Consider the following 16,865-nt stretch of genomic DNA (forward strand, 5'->3'; position numbering starts at 1 on the left):
CACGAGGTGGAGAGCCTTGCATGCCTGTGTACCGAGCAGGGAATCCTTCGATGAGCCGACTATCTCGAATGAGAGTGTGGACGTGTGTGTGTTGTGTGTCACCTGGAGCTGGCAGGATCCCATAGCCGGGATAACGTTCCCGTTGTCGTCGACCATCCTGCACCGGGACGGCCGAATTGGTGGTCTGACCTTCATGGCGTAGAAGGCTGACCATGCTATGAGGTTGGCGGAGGTGCCAGTGTCCAGGCGGAAAGTTATCGGCATCGGTTGACCGTCAGGGTGGCACACCATTCATCACCCGGATTGATCGTGTTAACTCGGTTCCCATCAATGACCGCAACACGGAAGGCGTCTCGGTCATCTGTGTCACCGGTCTGGATGTCGTCTGGGCAAGATTCGTAATGGGGAGGCTGAATGGTCCGCAAGTCCCTGCGAGGTTGTCGGAGTTGTGGAAGATTGAGAGGTTGAGCTGCTCGACAGTAGGCAGCGTAGTGGCCCACCTTGCCACAGCGTAGGTATTGTCGGGTTCTTGCGGGACATTGGCGCTTTAAATGTGCAGCTCCACAGTTGCCGCACGTTGTGACGTCATGACGTTCGTTGCGCCACTGCGCATGCGCAGTTCGGTCTTGCATCGGGCGCGCCTGCGCATCACGTCCCTCAGTGTTGCCGTAGGTTTTGGCGCACACAAGCGCGGGAGGCCTCGAAAAGCGCGCGAAATGGCCGACGTCGTCCGGGCCGCGGGCCGGGAGGAACTTGATCGCCTGGACCCATTCGGCCTCGTAGGGCACCTGGCTCACCGATCCAGCCGCGTAGGACCCCCGCCGCGCCGATTCGGTCGCCTGGAATTGTGCATAGCGGCTAGTCGCGTTTTCGTGCAGGACACAGGCTTCGATTGCGGAGGCTAAGGTGAGGTCTTGTATTTTTAAAAGCTGCTGGCGTCGGGTGCCCGAGGTGATCCCAAAAACGATCTGGTCCCGAATCATGGAGTCCGAGGTGGTGTCGTAACCGCAGGACTGCGCGAGGATGCGGAGATGGGTAAGGAATGACTGAAAGAGCTCATCCTTACCTTGCAGGCGCTGCTGGAAGACATATCTCTCGAAGCTCTCGTTGACCTCGACGTTGAAATGTTGGTCGAGCTTGAGAAGGACAGTCTCGTATTTGGATTTGCCCTCACCTTCCGCGAACACCAGGGAGTTGTAGATATGGATGGCGTGCTGCCCTGCGGTGGTGAGGAGGATGGCGATCTTTCTGGTGTCCGAGGCGCTCCCTCTTTCGTTGGCTTCCAGAAAGAGCTGGAAGCGCTGCTTGAATAGCTTCCAATTTACGCCGAGGTTCCCAGCGACTTGCAGTGGCTGCGGTGTGTTGACAGTGTCCATGGCGCAGGATGGCAGATTTGTGGATAGGTGTCAATTCACTCCTGGTATCATGAAGTGTTGGGTACTCTGACACACAGACAAACCAACACGGTTGCGTATGGTACAACGCAGTTTTATTTCATTGAACTATAAACAAGTATTCAGCGCATGGTGAACCTCTGAGTGGCTGGCAATGAGGTCTGTGCCCTGAGCTCTCTCCTGCTCGAGTGCCCAGGAAGTGTTGTGTTCCCTGCTTTGTACTGTGTATGCTCTTGTCCGTGATTGGCTGTCGTGTTGTGTGTGTTGATTGGTCCGTTGATCTGTCCATCATTATGTGTGTATGTATGTGCTGTGATGTTCACCTGAATATCATGACACCGATTACAAAATGGACACTTGCAAAGAATGCAGGGAAATTGGACAATACTAAGAAACGAGCAGGAGCAAGGTCTGTCTATTGATTAGACCCTTAAGCTCTCAGACAGGACAGAAACTGCTAAGCAATCTACATACTAATGAGCCTTCTCCGGGGACAAAAGGGAAACATTTAGATACACAATGTTAAGGCAGACACCCCGGCGCCAGAAGAGACTAAAACAAAGCAGACCAACGGTCACTAGGACACGCCCAGCGATCAGAGAACCACCCCTCTATTGGAGGAAGATCGATACGACTGATTGGGAAAGACCCAATTAATTGAGGCCATGTTCAAGGCCCGCCCAAAAGGACGCAAAGCCCTTTTTAGTAGAAAAGATATTCCCCAAGGCAGAATTTTTCTACTTTGGCTTTGGCTCTCAGTGAAGAGAGAGACCAGCCTAGCAGCTGCACCAGACCAAGTAAGTTCCAAGTCAATGCACGCTATGAGATAGACGCTCCTAGTTGCTACCCTGTAAACAGCTCAACCCAGCAGCCTCAGAATCGAGCAACGGCCATTGTTCCTCTGACTGAGTGGGCACCCGAAGCTAAGTATAGGCTTTAGTAATAGTGGTAGTTTAGTTTGTAGAGTTTATGCCTGAGTAGATTTGACTGTGTGTAAATAAACGAGCATTGCTTTTGAACTTACTAACTGGTGTATCGAGTCATTGATCAGTATTCGGTTCTGAACCTTGTGGCGGTTTCGAAAGATACCTGGCGACTCTTGAGCAAATGTAATTAAACAGAGCCAAATTAAGAAACACAGCCAAAGTTAGCAACAACCCCATTCCCAGGGTTTCTGAATTTCAGTAGAGCTTTTAAGGGTGTAGGCTTGTTCAGTTCACAAGCCCGCACCCTGAACTGATATGGTCGGCTGCATTGTGGGCATAGGCACATTCTACCACTCTGCAATTTTTATGGAGTCAGGCTAGTATTTCAGAGATGGAGTTCACAGGACCTCAGAGGTGTCATGGACCATAGTCTGCATATGGAAATCTTTAGAAATGTAATTTCAAAAGGTCTTCCTCGTGACCCTCTGCTAAGTTATGCCACCCCCCACCCATGGTCTCTCATGCCCACAATGTTAGGGAATGCTCCCTATCTACCCCCTATGACCCCTCATGCCCCTGATGCTAAGGTATGGTACTTCCATGTCCACAAATTCATTATATGGAACCAATGAACCGTATCGGTGCAGAATGTAATCTGGGTGGGGGAATTCAATGTCCATCACCAAGAGTTGTTCGGTAGTACCACCACAGACTGAGATGGCCGAGTTCTAAAGGACACAGCTGCTAATCTGGGACTGCAACAGGTGGTGAGGGAACCAACAAGAGAAAAACATACTTGACCTCATCCTCGCCAGCCTGCCACAGATGCATCTGTCCATTACTCAGTAAGAGTGCCCAGCACACAGTCCTTCTGGAGACAAAGTCTCATCTTTAAAATAAGGATTCCCTCCATCATGTTGTGTGGCACTACCAATGTGCTAAAGGGGATTAGACTTCAAGCAGACCTAGCAACTCAAGACTGGGCATCCATGAAGTACTCTGGCCCATCAACAGCAGAAGAATTGTATTCAACCATAATCTGTCACCTTATTTCCTGGCCTATCCCCCTCTGCCATTACCACCAAGCCACGGGTTCAGCCCTGGTTCACTGAAGAGTGCAGGGGGGCTTGCCCCGATCAACATCAGGCATACCTAAAAATGAGTTGTCAACCTGGTGACGTCTGCACCGACCCTCTGAAAGAGCACCCTACCTAGACCCACTCCCCGGCCTGATCCCCGTAACCCCATCTAACCTGCATATCTTTGGACACTAAGGGGCAATTTATCATGGTCAGTCAAACTAACATGCACTTCTTTAGACTGTGGGAGGAAATCGGAGTACCCGGAGGAAACCCACGCAGACATGGGGAGAAAGTGCAAACTCTCCACACAGACAGTCATCTGAGGCCAAATTTTATCCTGTGACCCTGGCAGCATTGCTAACCATTGTGCCATCGTGCCACCCTTAATGACAGGACTACTTGCATGTCAAACAACATAAGCAGCATGTAATAGACAGAGCTAAGCGATCCCACAATCACAGATCAGATCTAAGCTCTGCAGTCCTGTCACATCCAGTCGTGAATGGTGGACCATTAAACAGCTCACTGGTGGAGGAGGCTCCACAAGTATTCTCATTCTCAATGATGGAAGAGCCCAGCACATCAGTGCAAAAAATAAGGTTGAAGCATTTGCAAAAACTTTCAGCCAGAAGTGCCGAGTGGATGATCCATCTCGGCCTCCTCCATAGATCCTCAGCAAAACAGTCTTTAGCCAATTCGATTGACTCCACCGCTATCAAGAAGAGAGGCCGAGATGGATGATACTGGATGATTTAACGTTTACACTCCACCTGAAGCATATACATGATACTGTGTTTTAGGAACGAGATTTTAAATATTGAAAAAGGCGTGCAATCCAGTGTTTTGAGTATTTCAGTTAACCTCCAAACCCATCATACAGAATGTCCCATGAACCACAAGATTAAAAACTCTAAAATTTCTGTATTTCATAGAAGAAAAGCATTCATAACTTTTTTTGTAATACATTGTGATTGTCTTGTTTGAAGTGATTTATAAGTGGCAGTATTTTTTATTATTAATGTTGGTTAGTAGCAGTGCTGGAAAGGAAATTGAAATCAGACAAGTTAAATCCTAATTGATATGGTATGGAATTTACTAGTTGAAGAATGTGTGTAATCTGCAATAATGCTCTGTGATGTAAAAGGAAAGAATGTTACCAAGTTTTAGACATTTGGTGCCTGTTATCCATTCAAACTGGAACATTATGGTGGGTGGTTTGTGTTACTTTATTGATTATATAATTTTTTTATTGCCATATACACCTTGAACAACAAGAGAAGCAGTTGTCAGTAGGTTTACTTCAGCATTATAACTTTTTAGTTGATTCATGGAACGTGAGAAGTTGCTGTCATGGCCAGCATTTATTACGATTCCCTAATTGGCCTTGAGAAGGTGGTGGTGAACTATCTTCTTGAACCTCTGTCGTCCATGTGCTGTAGATACTTGCACAATGCTATTAGAGAGGCAATTCCAAAATTTGGATCCAGTGACAGTGAAGGAATGGCGACATGCTTCCAAGTGAGCATTGTTGGTGACTTTGAGGGAAACACAGGTGATGGTATTCCCATGCACGTGATGTCCTTGTTCTTTTGGATGGTAGGGGTCATGGGTTCAGAAGTGCTATTGTATATGGATTTCAGTAAAGCGTTTGATAAGGTTCCCCACGGTAGGCTACTACAGAAAATACGGAGGCATGGGATTCAGGGTGATTTAGCAGTTTGGATCAGAAATTGGCTAGCTGGAAGAAGACAAAGGGTGGTGGTTGATGGGAAATGTTCAGACTGGAGTCCAGTTACTAGTGGTGTACCACAAGGATCTGTTTTGGAGCCACTGCTGTTTGTCATTTTTATAAATGACCTGGAGGAGGGCGTAGAAGGATGGGTGAGTAAATTTGCAGATGACACCAAAGTCGGTGGAGTTGTGGACAGTGCAGAAGGATGTGACAAGTTACAGAGGGACATAGATAAGCTGCAGTGCTCCGCTGAGTGGTGGCAAATGGAGTTTAATGCAGAAAAGTGTGAGGTGATTCATTTTGGAAGGAATAACAGGAAGACAGAGTACTGGGCTAATGGTAAGATTCTTGGCAGTGTGGATGAGCAGAGAGATCTCGGTGTCCATGTACATAGATCCCTGAAAGTTGCCACCCAGGTTGAGAGGGTTGTTAAGAAGGCGTACGGTGTGTTAGCTTTTATTGGTAGAGGGATTGAGTTTCGGAGCCATGAGTTCATGTTGCAGCTGTACAAAACTCTGGTGCGGCCGCATTTGGAGTATTGCATGCAATTCTGGTCGCCGCATTGTAGGAAGGATGTGGAAGCATTGGAAAGGCTGCAGAGGAGATTTACCAGAATGTTGCCTGGTATGGAGGGAAGATCTTATGAGGAAAGGCTGAGGGACTTGAGGCTGTTTTCGTTAGAGAGAAGAAGGTTAAGAGGTGACTTAATTGAGGCATACAAGAAGATCAGAGGATTGGATAGGGTGGACAGTGAGAGCCTTTTTCCTTGGATGGTGATGTCTAGCACGAGGGGACATAGCTTTAAATTGAGGGGAGATAGATATAGGACAGATGTCAGAGGTAGGTTCTTTACTCAGAGAGTAGTTAGGGCGTGGAATGCCCTGCCTGCAACAGTAGTGGACTCGCCAACACTAGGGGCATTCAAATGGTCATTGGATAGACATATGGACGATAAGGGAATAGTGTAGATGGGCTTTAGAGTGGTTTCACAGGTTGGCGCAACATCGAGGGCCGAAGGGCCTGTACTGCGCTGTAATGTTCTATGTCACTGGACTAGTAATCCAGAGAGCCAGGATAATGATCTGGGGATCCGACCACGGTTTCGAGATGGAATTTAAACTCAATAAAAATATCTGGAATTAAAAGTCTAATGATGACCATGAAACCATTGTCGATTATTGTAAAACCCCATCTGGTTCACTAATGTCTTTTGGGAAGGAAATCTACCATCCTTACCTGGTTTGGCCTACAAGTGATGCCCTCGGAAACGACAACGGCAAACCCAGCCCTGCCAACCCTGCAAAGTCCTCCTCACTAATATCTGGGGCTTGTGCCAAAGTTGGGAGAGCTGTCTCACAGACTAGTCAAGCAACAGCTTGACAGAGTCATACTCACAGTCTCACCGGCAGCACAGACCCAGCAGAGGTGGTGGCACAGTGGTATACAGTCTGGAGGGAATTTCCCTGGAAGTCCTCAACATTAGTGGGCGGCACAGTAGCACAGTGGTTAGCACTGTTGCTTCACAGTTCCAGGGTCCCAGGTTCGATTCCTGGCTTGGGTCACTGTCTGTGTGGAGTCTGCCTATGTCTGCATGGGTTTACTCCAGGTACTCCAGTTTCCTCCCACAGTCCAAAGATATGCAGGTTAGGTGGGTTGGTCATGCTAAATTGCCCTTAATGTCCAAAAAGCTCATGTGGGGTTACTGAGTTATGCGGATGGGGTGGAGGTAGGGTGCTCTTTCCATGGGCCGATGCAGACGCGATGGGCCGAATGGCCTCCTTCTGCACTGTAAATTCTATTCTATTCTATTCCATTGACTCAGGACCCCATGGAGGCTTCAGGTTAAACATGGGCAAGGAAACCTCCTACTGATTACGTACCGGCCACCATCAGCTGATGAATCAGTACTCCTGCATATTGAACACCACTTGGAGGAAGCGCTACGGGTGGCAAGGGCGCAGAATATGCTCTGGGTGGGGACTTCAATGTCCATCACCAAGACTGGCTTGGTAGTACCACCACAGACCAAACTGGCCGGGTCCTAAAGGACATAGCTGCTAGACTGGGACTGCAGTAGGTGTTGAGAGAACCAACAATACTTGACTTTGTCTTCACCAATCTGCCTGCTGCAGACACATCTGTCCATGACAGTATGGGTAGTCCTATCACACAGTCCTTGTGCAGACAAAATCTCGTCGTCACATTGACGGTCTCGTCCATTGTGTTGTGTGGCATTACCACTGTGCTAAATGGGACAGACTTCGAACAGATCTAGCAACTCCAGACTGGGCATCCATTCGACACTGCGGGCCATCAGCAGCAGCAGGATTGTATTCAACCACTATCTGCAACCTCATGACTCGGCATATGCCCCACTCGCTAAACTGGAGCCAATGGGAATTAGAGGAAAAACTCTCTGCTGGTTGGAGTCATATCTGGCACAAAGGAAGATGGTTGTGGTATTTGGAGGTCAATAATCTCAGCTCCAGGACATCACTGCAAGAGTTCCTCAGAGGAGTGTCCTCGGCCCAACCATCTTCATTTGCTTCATTAATGATCTTCCTTCCATCATAAGGTCAGAAGTGGAGATGTTTGCAGATGACTGCACAATGTTCAGCAACATTTTGGCAATGACTATCTCCAACAAGAAATGATCTAACCATCACCCCTTGACATTCAATGGCATTACCATCACTGAATCCCCCACCATCAATATCCTGGGGTTACCATTGACCAGAAGCTGAAATGGAGTAGCAATATAAATACTGTGCCAAGAGAGAAGGTCAAAGGATGAGTAACTAACATACTGACTCCTCAAAGCCTGTTCACCATCTAGAAGGCACAAGTCAGGAGTGTGATGGAATGCTATCCACCTGCCTGGTTGAATACAGCTCCAATAACACTCAAGAACCTCTACACCACCCAGGACAAAGCAGCCCACTTGACTGCTATCCCTTCCGCAAATATTCACTGACGAACAATGACAGCCACGTGTACCATCTACAAGATGCATTGCAGAATCGCACCAAGGTTCCTTAAGTAGCACCTTACAAACACACGACCACTACCATCTAGACGGGCAAGAGCAGCAGATATCTGGGAACAACACCACTTGGAAGTTCTCCTCCAAGCTACTCACCATCCTGATTTTGAAATATATTGCCTTTCCTTCACTGTCGCTGGATTAAAATCCTGGATCTCCCTCCCTAACAGGGCTGTGGGTGTACCTATACCTCAGGATCTCAACGGTTCAAGAAGGCAGCTCACCACCAACTTCTCAAGAGCAGATAGGGATGGATAATAACGGTGCTGATTTAGCCGGCGATACCCTCATCCCGTGAAATGAATTTTTAAAAATGACTATAGGATGTCCATAAAAGCTTTTTAAAAAGTAATTCATTGATAACTTTCCACTTTCTTAACAAAACTAATTTTTACTACAATTGTCAAGGTATTAGCAGCAGAAACTGCAAGCACCTGAATCCCCTATCTTGAGTAAAGAAATGTAGGTCCAAGAGCCAGAGCTGTCCATCAAGCAATGTTTGCCCTCGGGCTCAGTTGGTTCAATAGTCTAATGAATTGCAGGGTTCGCAGCCATGCCTCACATTGTGAATTCTTGGCTTAGAGGTCAAAACCTGGGGCTGGTTTAGCACAGTGGGCTAAATAGCTGGCTTGTAATGCAGAACAAGGCCAGCAGCGCGGGTTCAATTCCCATACTGGCCTCTCCGTACAGACGGCAGAATGTGGCGACTAGGGGCTTTTCACAGTAATTTCATTGAAACATACTTGTGACAATAAGCATTTATTATTATTATAACCCCATTGGAGCCCCAGAGACAACATTACCTGATTGACGGCTCAGGCTCTCTGATCTCTTCCTCAATTGTACAATGCTTCTTACACAAGAGGTGTCAAGTGCTTGCAGTTTCTGATATTGATACTTCGCTAATTTGTTTGGTCAGCTGACTTACTATCTCGCTACAATATTTGCTGTAGATTAAGTGTGAACCAGTTCCATTTCTCGTTACAGGTGACCTTGTGCCAACTCTTTTGATCACTTGTAACGTTACAGGATTTTTAGTTCAGTCTATTCAAAAAGACCATAAAGTTATTCCATTGCAGCATACAATTGCTTCTTCGTTGATCTTAATGCTTTTGCATCAATGACACTAACCTGCATTTCATTAAATATATTGATCACTCTCACTCTTGGCATGTAAAAGGAATCCGTTATCCATCCTAAATTTACTGTTCGCTGATTTGGCACTGTGACCCCTTGTAGTATTTTCATAATTACATATGAAGTAATTTTACGGATTTACTTTCCCCATCTGCAAAAATCTCAAAGGTTTTTGAGATTTGCTCAGTCGTTGGGAGTTTTACTTTTGAGTCAGAAAGCAAGTTTCAAGCAGAAACTCCACAGATGTGGATGCATAATCTGTGCTGACATTCCAGTGTAGCAATGTGATGTTAATCCATGGCCCTGTCTGTCCTCACAGGCACAACAAGCCTGGACTCCAATACTTAAGTCTGACTCCAATACTTAAGTCTGACAAAATGCTCCCTGAGTAAGTCTCAACAGTAAATTAACAAGCCCAGGCTGATTCAATAATTCCAGGCAGATACAAAAATATAGGTCAGGGCCCAGTTGAATGAAAACTGCTGAATGAATGTACGTTGAAATTAATGCCAAAATAGGTAAATGAAAAGGAGCCTTAAAAAGGTGTATAGACACGCATTTATATCCTGAAGACAAATAAAAAACCACCAAGGAAGCAAAAAAGGTATGTGCTGAGTTTCAGTAAATAACAGATAAAAGTTGACAAAAATTCAAGGAGGATAGGCATCTATCAATAAAATGCGCAAAGCATTGGGCCACAACAATTGGAGTGTGCTACACAGTTAAGTGTGTTAAATATACATTGGGATAAACTGAAATTACTTTGAACATTTTTTTGTTGCAAATTAGATGCTGGGAATATAACTTTATTGGTAATAACTGGTGAAGAATTCCCAACAGTTTCATTAGAACCTGTTTTTTGGCAATTTGTGCAATTGTGGACAATGTCCCATTGCATTATTTAGTAATAGCTGCATGGGTTCAAGAACATTGTCAGTACCAGCTGCAGTAATCACAGAATCGAGAATAAGAAATATTAAGATAACCAAAAACAGATCACATAGAGAATTTGGTGACTTTCTTTTCAATAAAAAATGGGAATAATGAAATGAAATGAAAATCACTTATTGTCACAAGTAGGCTTCAAATGAAGTTACTGTGAAAAGCCCCTAGTCGCCACATTCCGGCGCCTGTTCGGGGAGGCTGGTACGGGTGAAAGTCGGGAGGTGTGGAGTAGTTGATATAAATTACACTGGCATATCTACGGTGAAGTTTGATAAGGGAGAAGGGCAAACAGCTATGGGGATGGGGCTGGGAAGTAATTTACATTGGAAGGGCTTAATAAGGACACGGGAGTCCAAACCGAGTAAAAGTAAGAACAAAGCTTTATTCACAAACAGTGCAGTTACACTTCCCGGTAGACCCCTGTCAGGTACTTCTCTGGTCGGTGTCTTATTGGCCGACCTTATATGCTCTAGGTCAAGGTTTTTCAAACTCAGGGTAGTGATCCACAGGTGGGTCACGGGTGGGTGTCAGGAGGGTCAAGGAGCGATGGGTTGCAGCGTTCCCAATCGCATGTGAAGCTCCCAACAGCCGTTACCAGCTTTTAGGTTGAGAATGCCGGCTCCCTCACACATGCCTACGCCCTCAGATGGATCCGGCAGTGCGCAGGCCCAAAGCCCAGACGTCATCACGCTGTCCCAGGACCAAAGTTATTTTTTAACACGGTATTCTTCCCTCCAGAAGCGGTGGCAGAGAGCAGGTCACACGCTCGACTGATGTCACAGGATCCATGCTTTGAGCATGAAATCAGGGAGGAGCAATTTCTCAATTTTGTAGCTGCCAGCAAGCAAGCAACAGGACTGTGTGAAGAACTAAAGATGGATCATTTTATCATAAGGAAGAGAGGACCAGGGATGCAAACAGGCCAGGGTCTCACAACTGAATCTGTTGGAGAGAGCTTTTCAGGAGAGCCAACAGCAGTGCTGGTATGAGCTCCAGGGCCCCTGAAGAACAACCCATTAAGAAGCTGAAATCAGGAACAAAACCGTATAAAGATGATTTCTTGAGGTATGGCTTTAATAATTGTGCCAATGCAAAGCCCATGTGTGCTATGTACAGGGAAGTACTGGCAAACGAGAGTTTAAAACCCTCAAAACTTCAAAACATTTGAAGATTAAGCATGGTGCGTTCGAGGACAAACCTCTTGATTTTTTTTCAAAGGACGTAGCGAGAACTTAAATCATCAGCTGAAGTCCTTAGCAAAAATGTAACATTGAATGACAAAAGCAAGTGAGATTGTGAGGACCAAGCATGCTCATCTGTTGCATTAAAGGTAAGCAAAAATGGTGTGCTACGAGGTTCTGTGGAATGGGTCACGAAGGTCAGCCGGCGTGGGTCGCAAAGGTCGGTGGGCATGGGTCACGAAGGTCGGTTGGTTGGTAAATGTGGGTCCCAGGAAAAAAAGTTTGAAAAACACTGCTCTCGGTAATTGAGATACCCCACCCCTAGCGGGAGATCACATACTCCACAAGGAGTATGGGGAAGACAAGCATTCCTACCCTGTGGGCCCCGTGCGGGGTATTCCAAGGATACTCATGTGAAGTATGAACACTGTTAAGACACCAGCTGAGCCAAATACCTGTCTCTGTGCTGTAAGTTTTATTCAATACATTGTGGTCTGGATTTTACGTCCCCTGCTTGGGTGTGTTTTTGGAGGGGTCGCACGTAAAATATATCAACTGCCAAGGAGGTGGATTGAAGTCCTTAATTGCTAGTTAATTGGACAGTTAAAGACCGCAATAGGTCTAAGGGTGGGAGGCCTATTTGGCAACTTACCCACAACCTCCGTATTTTGGGGAACTGGAGGGAGTGAATGTTTGTGGATGAGATCCCAATCAAGCTTTGTCCTGGATTGTGTGAAGCTTCTTGAGTGCTGTTGGACCTGCACTCTCCAGGCAAGTGTGCCTTATAGATTGTAACTTCCAGGATGTTGATAATAGAATAATGCCATTGAATGTCATGGGGCGATGGTGAAATTCTCTCTTGTTGGACAAGGGCAGCAAACACCACAACCTGGAGGTTCCCTCCAAGCCATTCATCATCCTGTCTTGGAAATATATTGTCATTCCTTCACTGTTGCCGGGTTAAAATCCTGGAACTATCTCCAGGTCTTACTGCATTATAACAGTATAACAATATGGGCTGCTTCAGTATCTGAAGAGTCGTGAATGAGGCTGAACATAGTGAACATTCGCACTTCAGATCTTTTGATGGAAGGATGGTCATTGATGAAGTTGGGTCCTTCCATCAACTTTCATTTCATTTAAATCTTTCATTTAATCTTAGCTTGCATGCCATATGTATCAAAGGTTGAATTCAGCCATTATTTCACTAGTCCATAAGATTATCCTACATTATAAGAAGGACCACACGTCAAAAATACCTCTTTAGCTGTAAAGTACTTTGAGAAGGCCGGATGTCATAAAACGCACTATATTAAATACTTCCTTTTCTTTCTATACAAATCAAACATTCTTCTTTCAAAATCATAATTACCGTGAGACATTTATCCATGTAGACCAATAAATTATGATATTTATTTTGTTTGGACTTGCATTTTCTACTCCTATTTCTCATCTACATGCTGCCTCTCAGTGGCATCATCTGAAGGCGCAGCATTGATTTTCATATGTATGCTAACAACACCCAGCCCTGTCTACATAAGACCATAAGACATAGGAGCAGAATTAGGCCACTCGGCCCATCGAGTCTGCTCCGCCATTCAATCATGGCTGATATTTTCTCACCCCCATTCTCCTGCCTTCTCCCCATAACCCCTAATCCCCTTATGAATCAAGAACCTATCTATCTATCTCTAAAGACACTCAGTGATTTGGCCTCCACAGCCTTCTGCAGTAAAGAGTTCCACAGATTTACCACGCTCTGGCTGAAGAAATTCCTCCTCATCTCTGTTTTAAAGGATCATCCCTTTAGTCTGAGATTGTGCACTCTGGTTCTAGTTTTTCCTACAAGTGGAAACATCCTCTCCACGTCCACTCTATCCAGGCCTCGCAATATCCTGTAAGTTTCAATAAGATCCCCCTTCATCCTTCCAAACTCCAACGAATACAGACCCAGAGACGTCAATCGTTCCTCAAACGACAAGCCCTTCATTCCATTCTTGTGAACCTTCATCTGTCTTGCCTCATCCACTGTTCCTAAATTATCAGGCTGTTAATCCAACATCCAGTACTGGATGAGCAGAAATTTCCTCCAATTAAATATTAGAAAGACTGAATTAAGCCGTTGTTTTCGATTCTTGCTCCAAACTCTGTTCTCCAGCCACTGATTTCATCTCTCCCTAGCAACAATCTGAGATTAAGACAGTCTTTTTGCAACTTTAATATCATATCTGATCCCATGATAAGTTTCCAATCTCATATTTGTTCCATTACTAAGACTCCATAGTATCACCCAACATTGCCCTGTCCCAGCTCACCTGCTGCTGAAATTCTTGTTTATGCTCTCATTACCCCCGAACCCGATGACTCTGATACACTCCTGACTGACCTCCCACATTCTATCCCCCCCGTAAACTCGAGGTCATCAAAACCTCTGCTACCCATGACTTAACTCGCTGCAAGATCTGTTCCCCTATCAGTCTGTGCTGGCTGACATATTTAGTCTGCCTGTGTCTGCGTGGGTTTCCTCCGGGAGCTCCGGTTTCCTCCCACAGTCCAAAGACGTGCAGGTTGGTTGGATTCGCCATGCTAAATTGCCCTTAGTGTCCAAAAAAGATTAGGCGGGGTTATTGGGTTACGAGGATAGAGTGGAAGTGAGGTCTTAAGTGGGTCAGTACAGACTTGATGGGCCGAATGGCATCCTTCTGCACTGTATGTTCTATTTTCTGTGTTCTAAGAGGGCCGTTAAAAAACACAGGAGGAATGGGATATACAAGTCAAATAGTTTCCTCCTGTGCTGTAATTTCTTTATTCTAAGCAATATCTCCTTTCTTCAGACTGAGTCCTGGGAGTGGTTTAGAATTTTTGGTGCTGGACTAAGTTTAGGGCGATATCCCTGTGAGAGGTGACTCAAAAGAGCAAGAGATACAGAAATCTGAGAACATGCACGAACAGACTCAAAAACAGCTTCTTCCCCGCTGTTACCAGACCCTTTTATGGGCTGACCTCATGAACACTACACCCCTGTATGCTTCATCCGATGCCAGTGCTTATGCAGTTACATTGTATACCTTGTGTTGCCCTATTATGTATTTTCTTTTATTCCCTTTTCTTTCTATGTACTTAATGATCTGTTGAGCTGCTCGCAAAAAAAACTTTCCACTGTACCTCGGTACACGTGACAATAAACAAATACAAATCCAAAAAGAGTCTACAGTCCTTTGTGTAATTTCTTGGTTATATCAGGTTGGCCCCTAATGGCCAGTTGAAATACACAGAATCTCAATTACAGTTCAGCTCCAAGTGAGTTTCCAGTTCAGAGTTGCCATCTTCACACACAATCTGAATACAAGAAGAGTTTACGGTGATAGGCCTATTGAAAGTGAATTAACTGGCAGGCCTGCAGTGCAGTTTATGAAACTTCTGGCTATGGTTCCATGGTGAAGTTTAGCTGCTTGTAGGCTTATTTTGAGTTACAGGTCACATTTCAGGGCATTACACCTTATTAATGCCAGTTACATATCATCTATCAGTGAGTTAATGTTGGTCAGAATGGGATTCTGAGTGTTACCAGTAAACTATTAGCAGTGCAATTTCAGTGAGTTACCATTAGTTACTGATTGAGTTGAAGTTTCTCCTAACCGGAGTTTCCCTCTACATCTTGCTTCTCCACCTTTGGTTTCCTTCTCTCTCTCCCTCCACCTCCCGCCCCCCACCCCCAATCCCCATCTTAGATTTCCCTTTCCCTTACTCTCAGTGGCTGCCTGGTTTTTGGAACTGCTCACACAACGGCTACAAAACCATCAACAAAGATATTCAACTACTGGGAACCCAACCTTTACAAGGTAAATGCAATAGTATTTGTAGAAGTCATGGCAACAGTTCTCATGCCGCCATCAGTCATCACGTGTTCTCTTGGGGTGAAAATGCCACATGATCATTGATGCATTTAAGGGGAAGCTGGATAAATACATGAGGGAGAAAGCCACAGAAGGATATCTGAATAGGGTGAAAAGAAGTTCATGTGGAACGTAAATATCCACATTAGCTTGTTAGGGCTGAATAGCTGTAAGTATTATACAATACAATCTAACATAGAACTGCCATTCCTGGATCACTAAGAACTAACAATTCAGGCGTCGGAATGAGGAGACTAGGGGCTTTTCACAGTAACTTCATACTTGTGACAATAAAAAGGTTATTATTATTATTAATTTCCAGGTCACTGCTGTGAGTATCCCTGGGAATAAATCATCAAGCGTTATAAATTATGTTTTGATTTTCTTTTAACAGTTTTGTTATAAAAATGTTAGACATGTGGTCAAGAATCATCTAATCAGATAATGGGGCGCCTGCTTGGTTTCTGATTGCCTTTCAGGCTAATGGCAAGAACCTAGAGGTGGATGACACAAGTAATGTGGTGACACCTCCAGAAATATGTCCAACCAGAGCTGGCAATGCCCGAGCAACTGAAACTCCGATAGATTCAGTATGAGTCGAGCTGTACGGCAGCTGCAACTGTGCTGCAAAATTCTTTGAATATCTGTGTAATGTTTTGGGACGCCGGGAAAGGGGGGAGGGGGGGAGGTGAAAGGTGCTATAGAAATGTAAATTGTTTCCATTCACAGGTTTCCATTCACAGATGGCCGGAGGTATTGTGACGTCAGCAGCGAGTGGAACGTCGTGTGATCTCCGGGCAGCGTTCTAACTCGCTCACCTCTCGAATCTCTCCAGAGTAATGCTGATGAGCGGCCTCTGCAGGAGTTGGCAGAATTGCTTCGGAGTCGCCGATCCCATTCTCTCCCCGCTCCCGCCCGCCGGCAGCACCGCTGCCACCGAGAAATCGAGCGTCCGGTTCCCAGCGGCCTGCTTGCAAAGCAAAGGCCGATTCGGCTGCAAATTATCCCTCGCTGCCTCCGCCATCAAAATGAAAGCAATTTTTTTTTTAAACACACAAAAAACGCCCTGTAAAATGGTACAGTGGCCTTGTTACCAGAACCCACAGCAAAGCTTTGCAACCTGTCTTGTGGCAGCCTTCAAAACTGGTTTGGCGCCTCTTCGAGGGTGGACTCAAACTGGAGGCGGAGGGGGGGGGGGGGGGGGTGGTGTTGATAGACGCGCACAGGTTAGGGATTTGGAGCTGATTCCATCGGGATACAAGGCAACAGCGATCTATACGTTAGCTCCCTTCTCCACAGATGCTGTCAGACCTGCTGAGATTGTCCAGTATTTCCTGTTTTTTCAGATTCCAGCAGTAATTTGTTTTTATCCACTTCTGGAGACCTTCCAGCTGAACCTCATTCAGGACCATGCAACTTCTGATTTTTAATACGCACGTGTATATGAATTGCTTTCTTTGCATTGCTGAAAAGAACTTATGGGGCGAAATTCTCCGTTATCGGCGCAAAGTCCGCCGATTGGCGCAAAA

At 45.6% G+C, this 16,865-nt stretch overlaps 1 protein-coding gene across 6 annotated transcripts in view; it reads right to left on the bottom strand.

Annotated features, from left to right (window-relative positions):
- The window catches only part of crppa (CDP-L-ribitol pyrophosphorylase A), a 599,604-nt gene extending 583,078 nt beyond the window's left edge, over positions 1-16,526 (bottom strand). For all 6 annotated transcript variants that reach the window (XM_072509159.1, XM_072509161.1, XM_072509158.1 and 3 more), the window contains exon 1: positions 16,155-16,526. In XM_072509159.1, coding sequence (XP_072365260.1) covers positions 16,155-16,360 — 206 coding nt within the window. In that variant the 5' untranslated portion in view covers positions 16,361-16,526. The remainder of the gene's footprint in view (positions 1-16,154) is intronic.
- Between the last annotated feature and the right edge of the window lie 339 nt (positions 16,527-16,865).

This window comes from Scyliorhinus torazame, chromosome 6, assembly GCF_047496885.1.
Source record: "Scyliorhinus torazame isolate Kashiwa2021f chromosome 6, sScyTor2.1, whole genome shotgun sequence".
Lineage (NCBI taxonomy): Eukaryota > Metazoa > Chordata > Chondrichthyes > Carcharhiniformes > Scyliorhinidae > Scyliorhinus > Scyliorhinus torazame.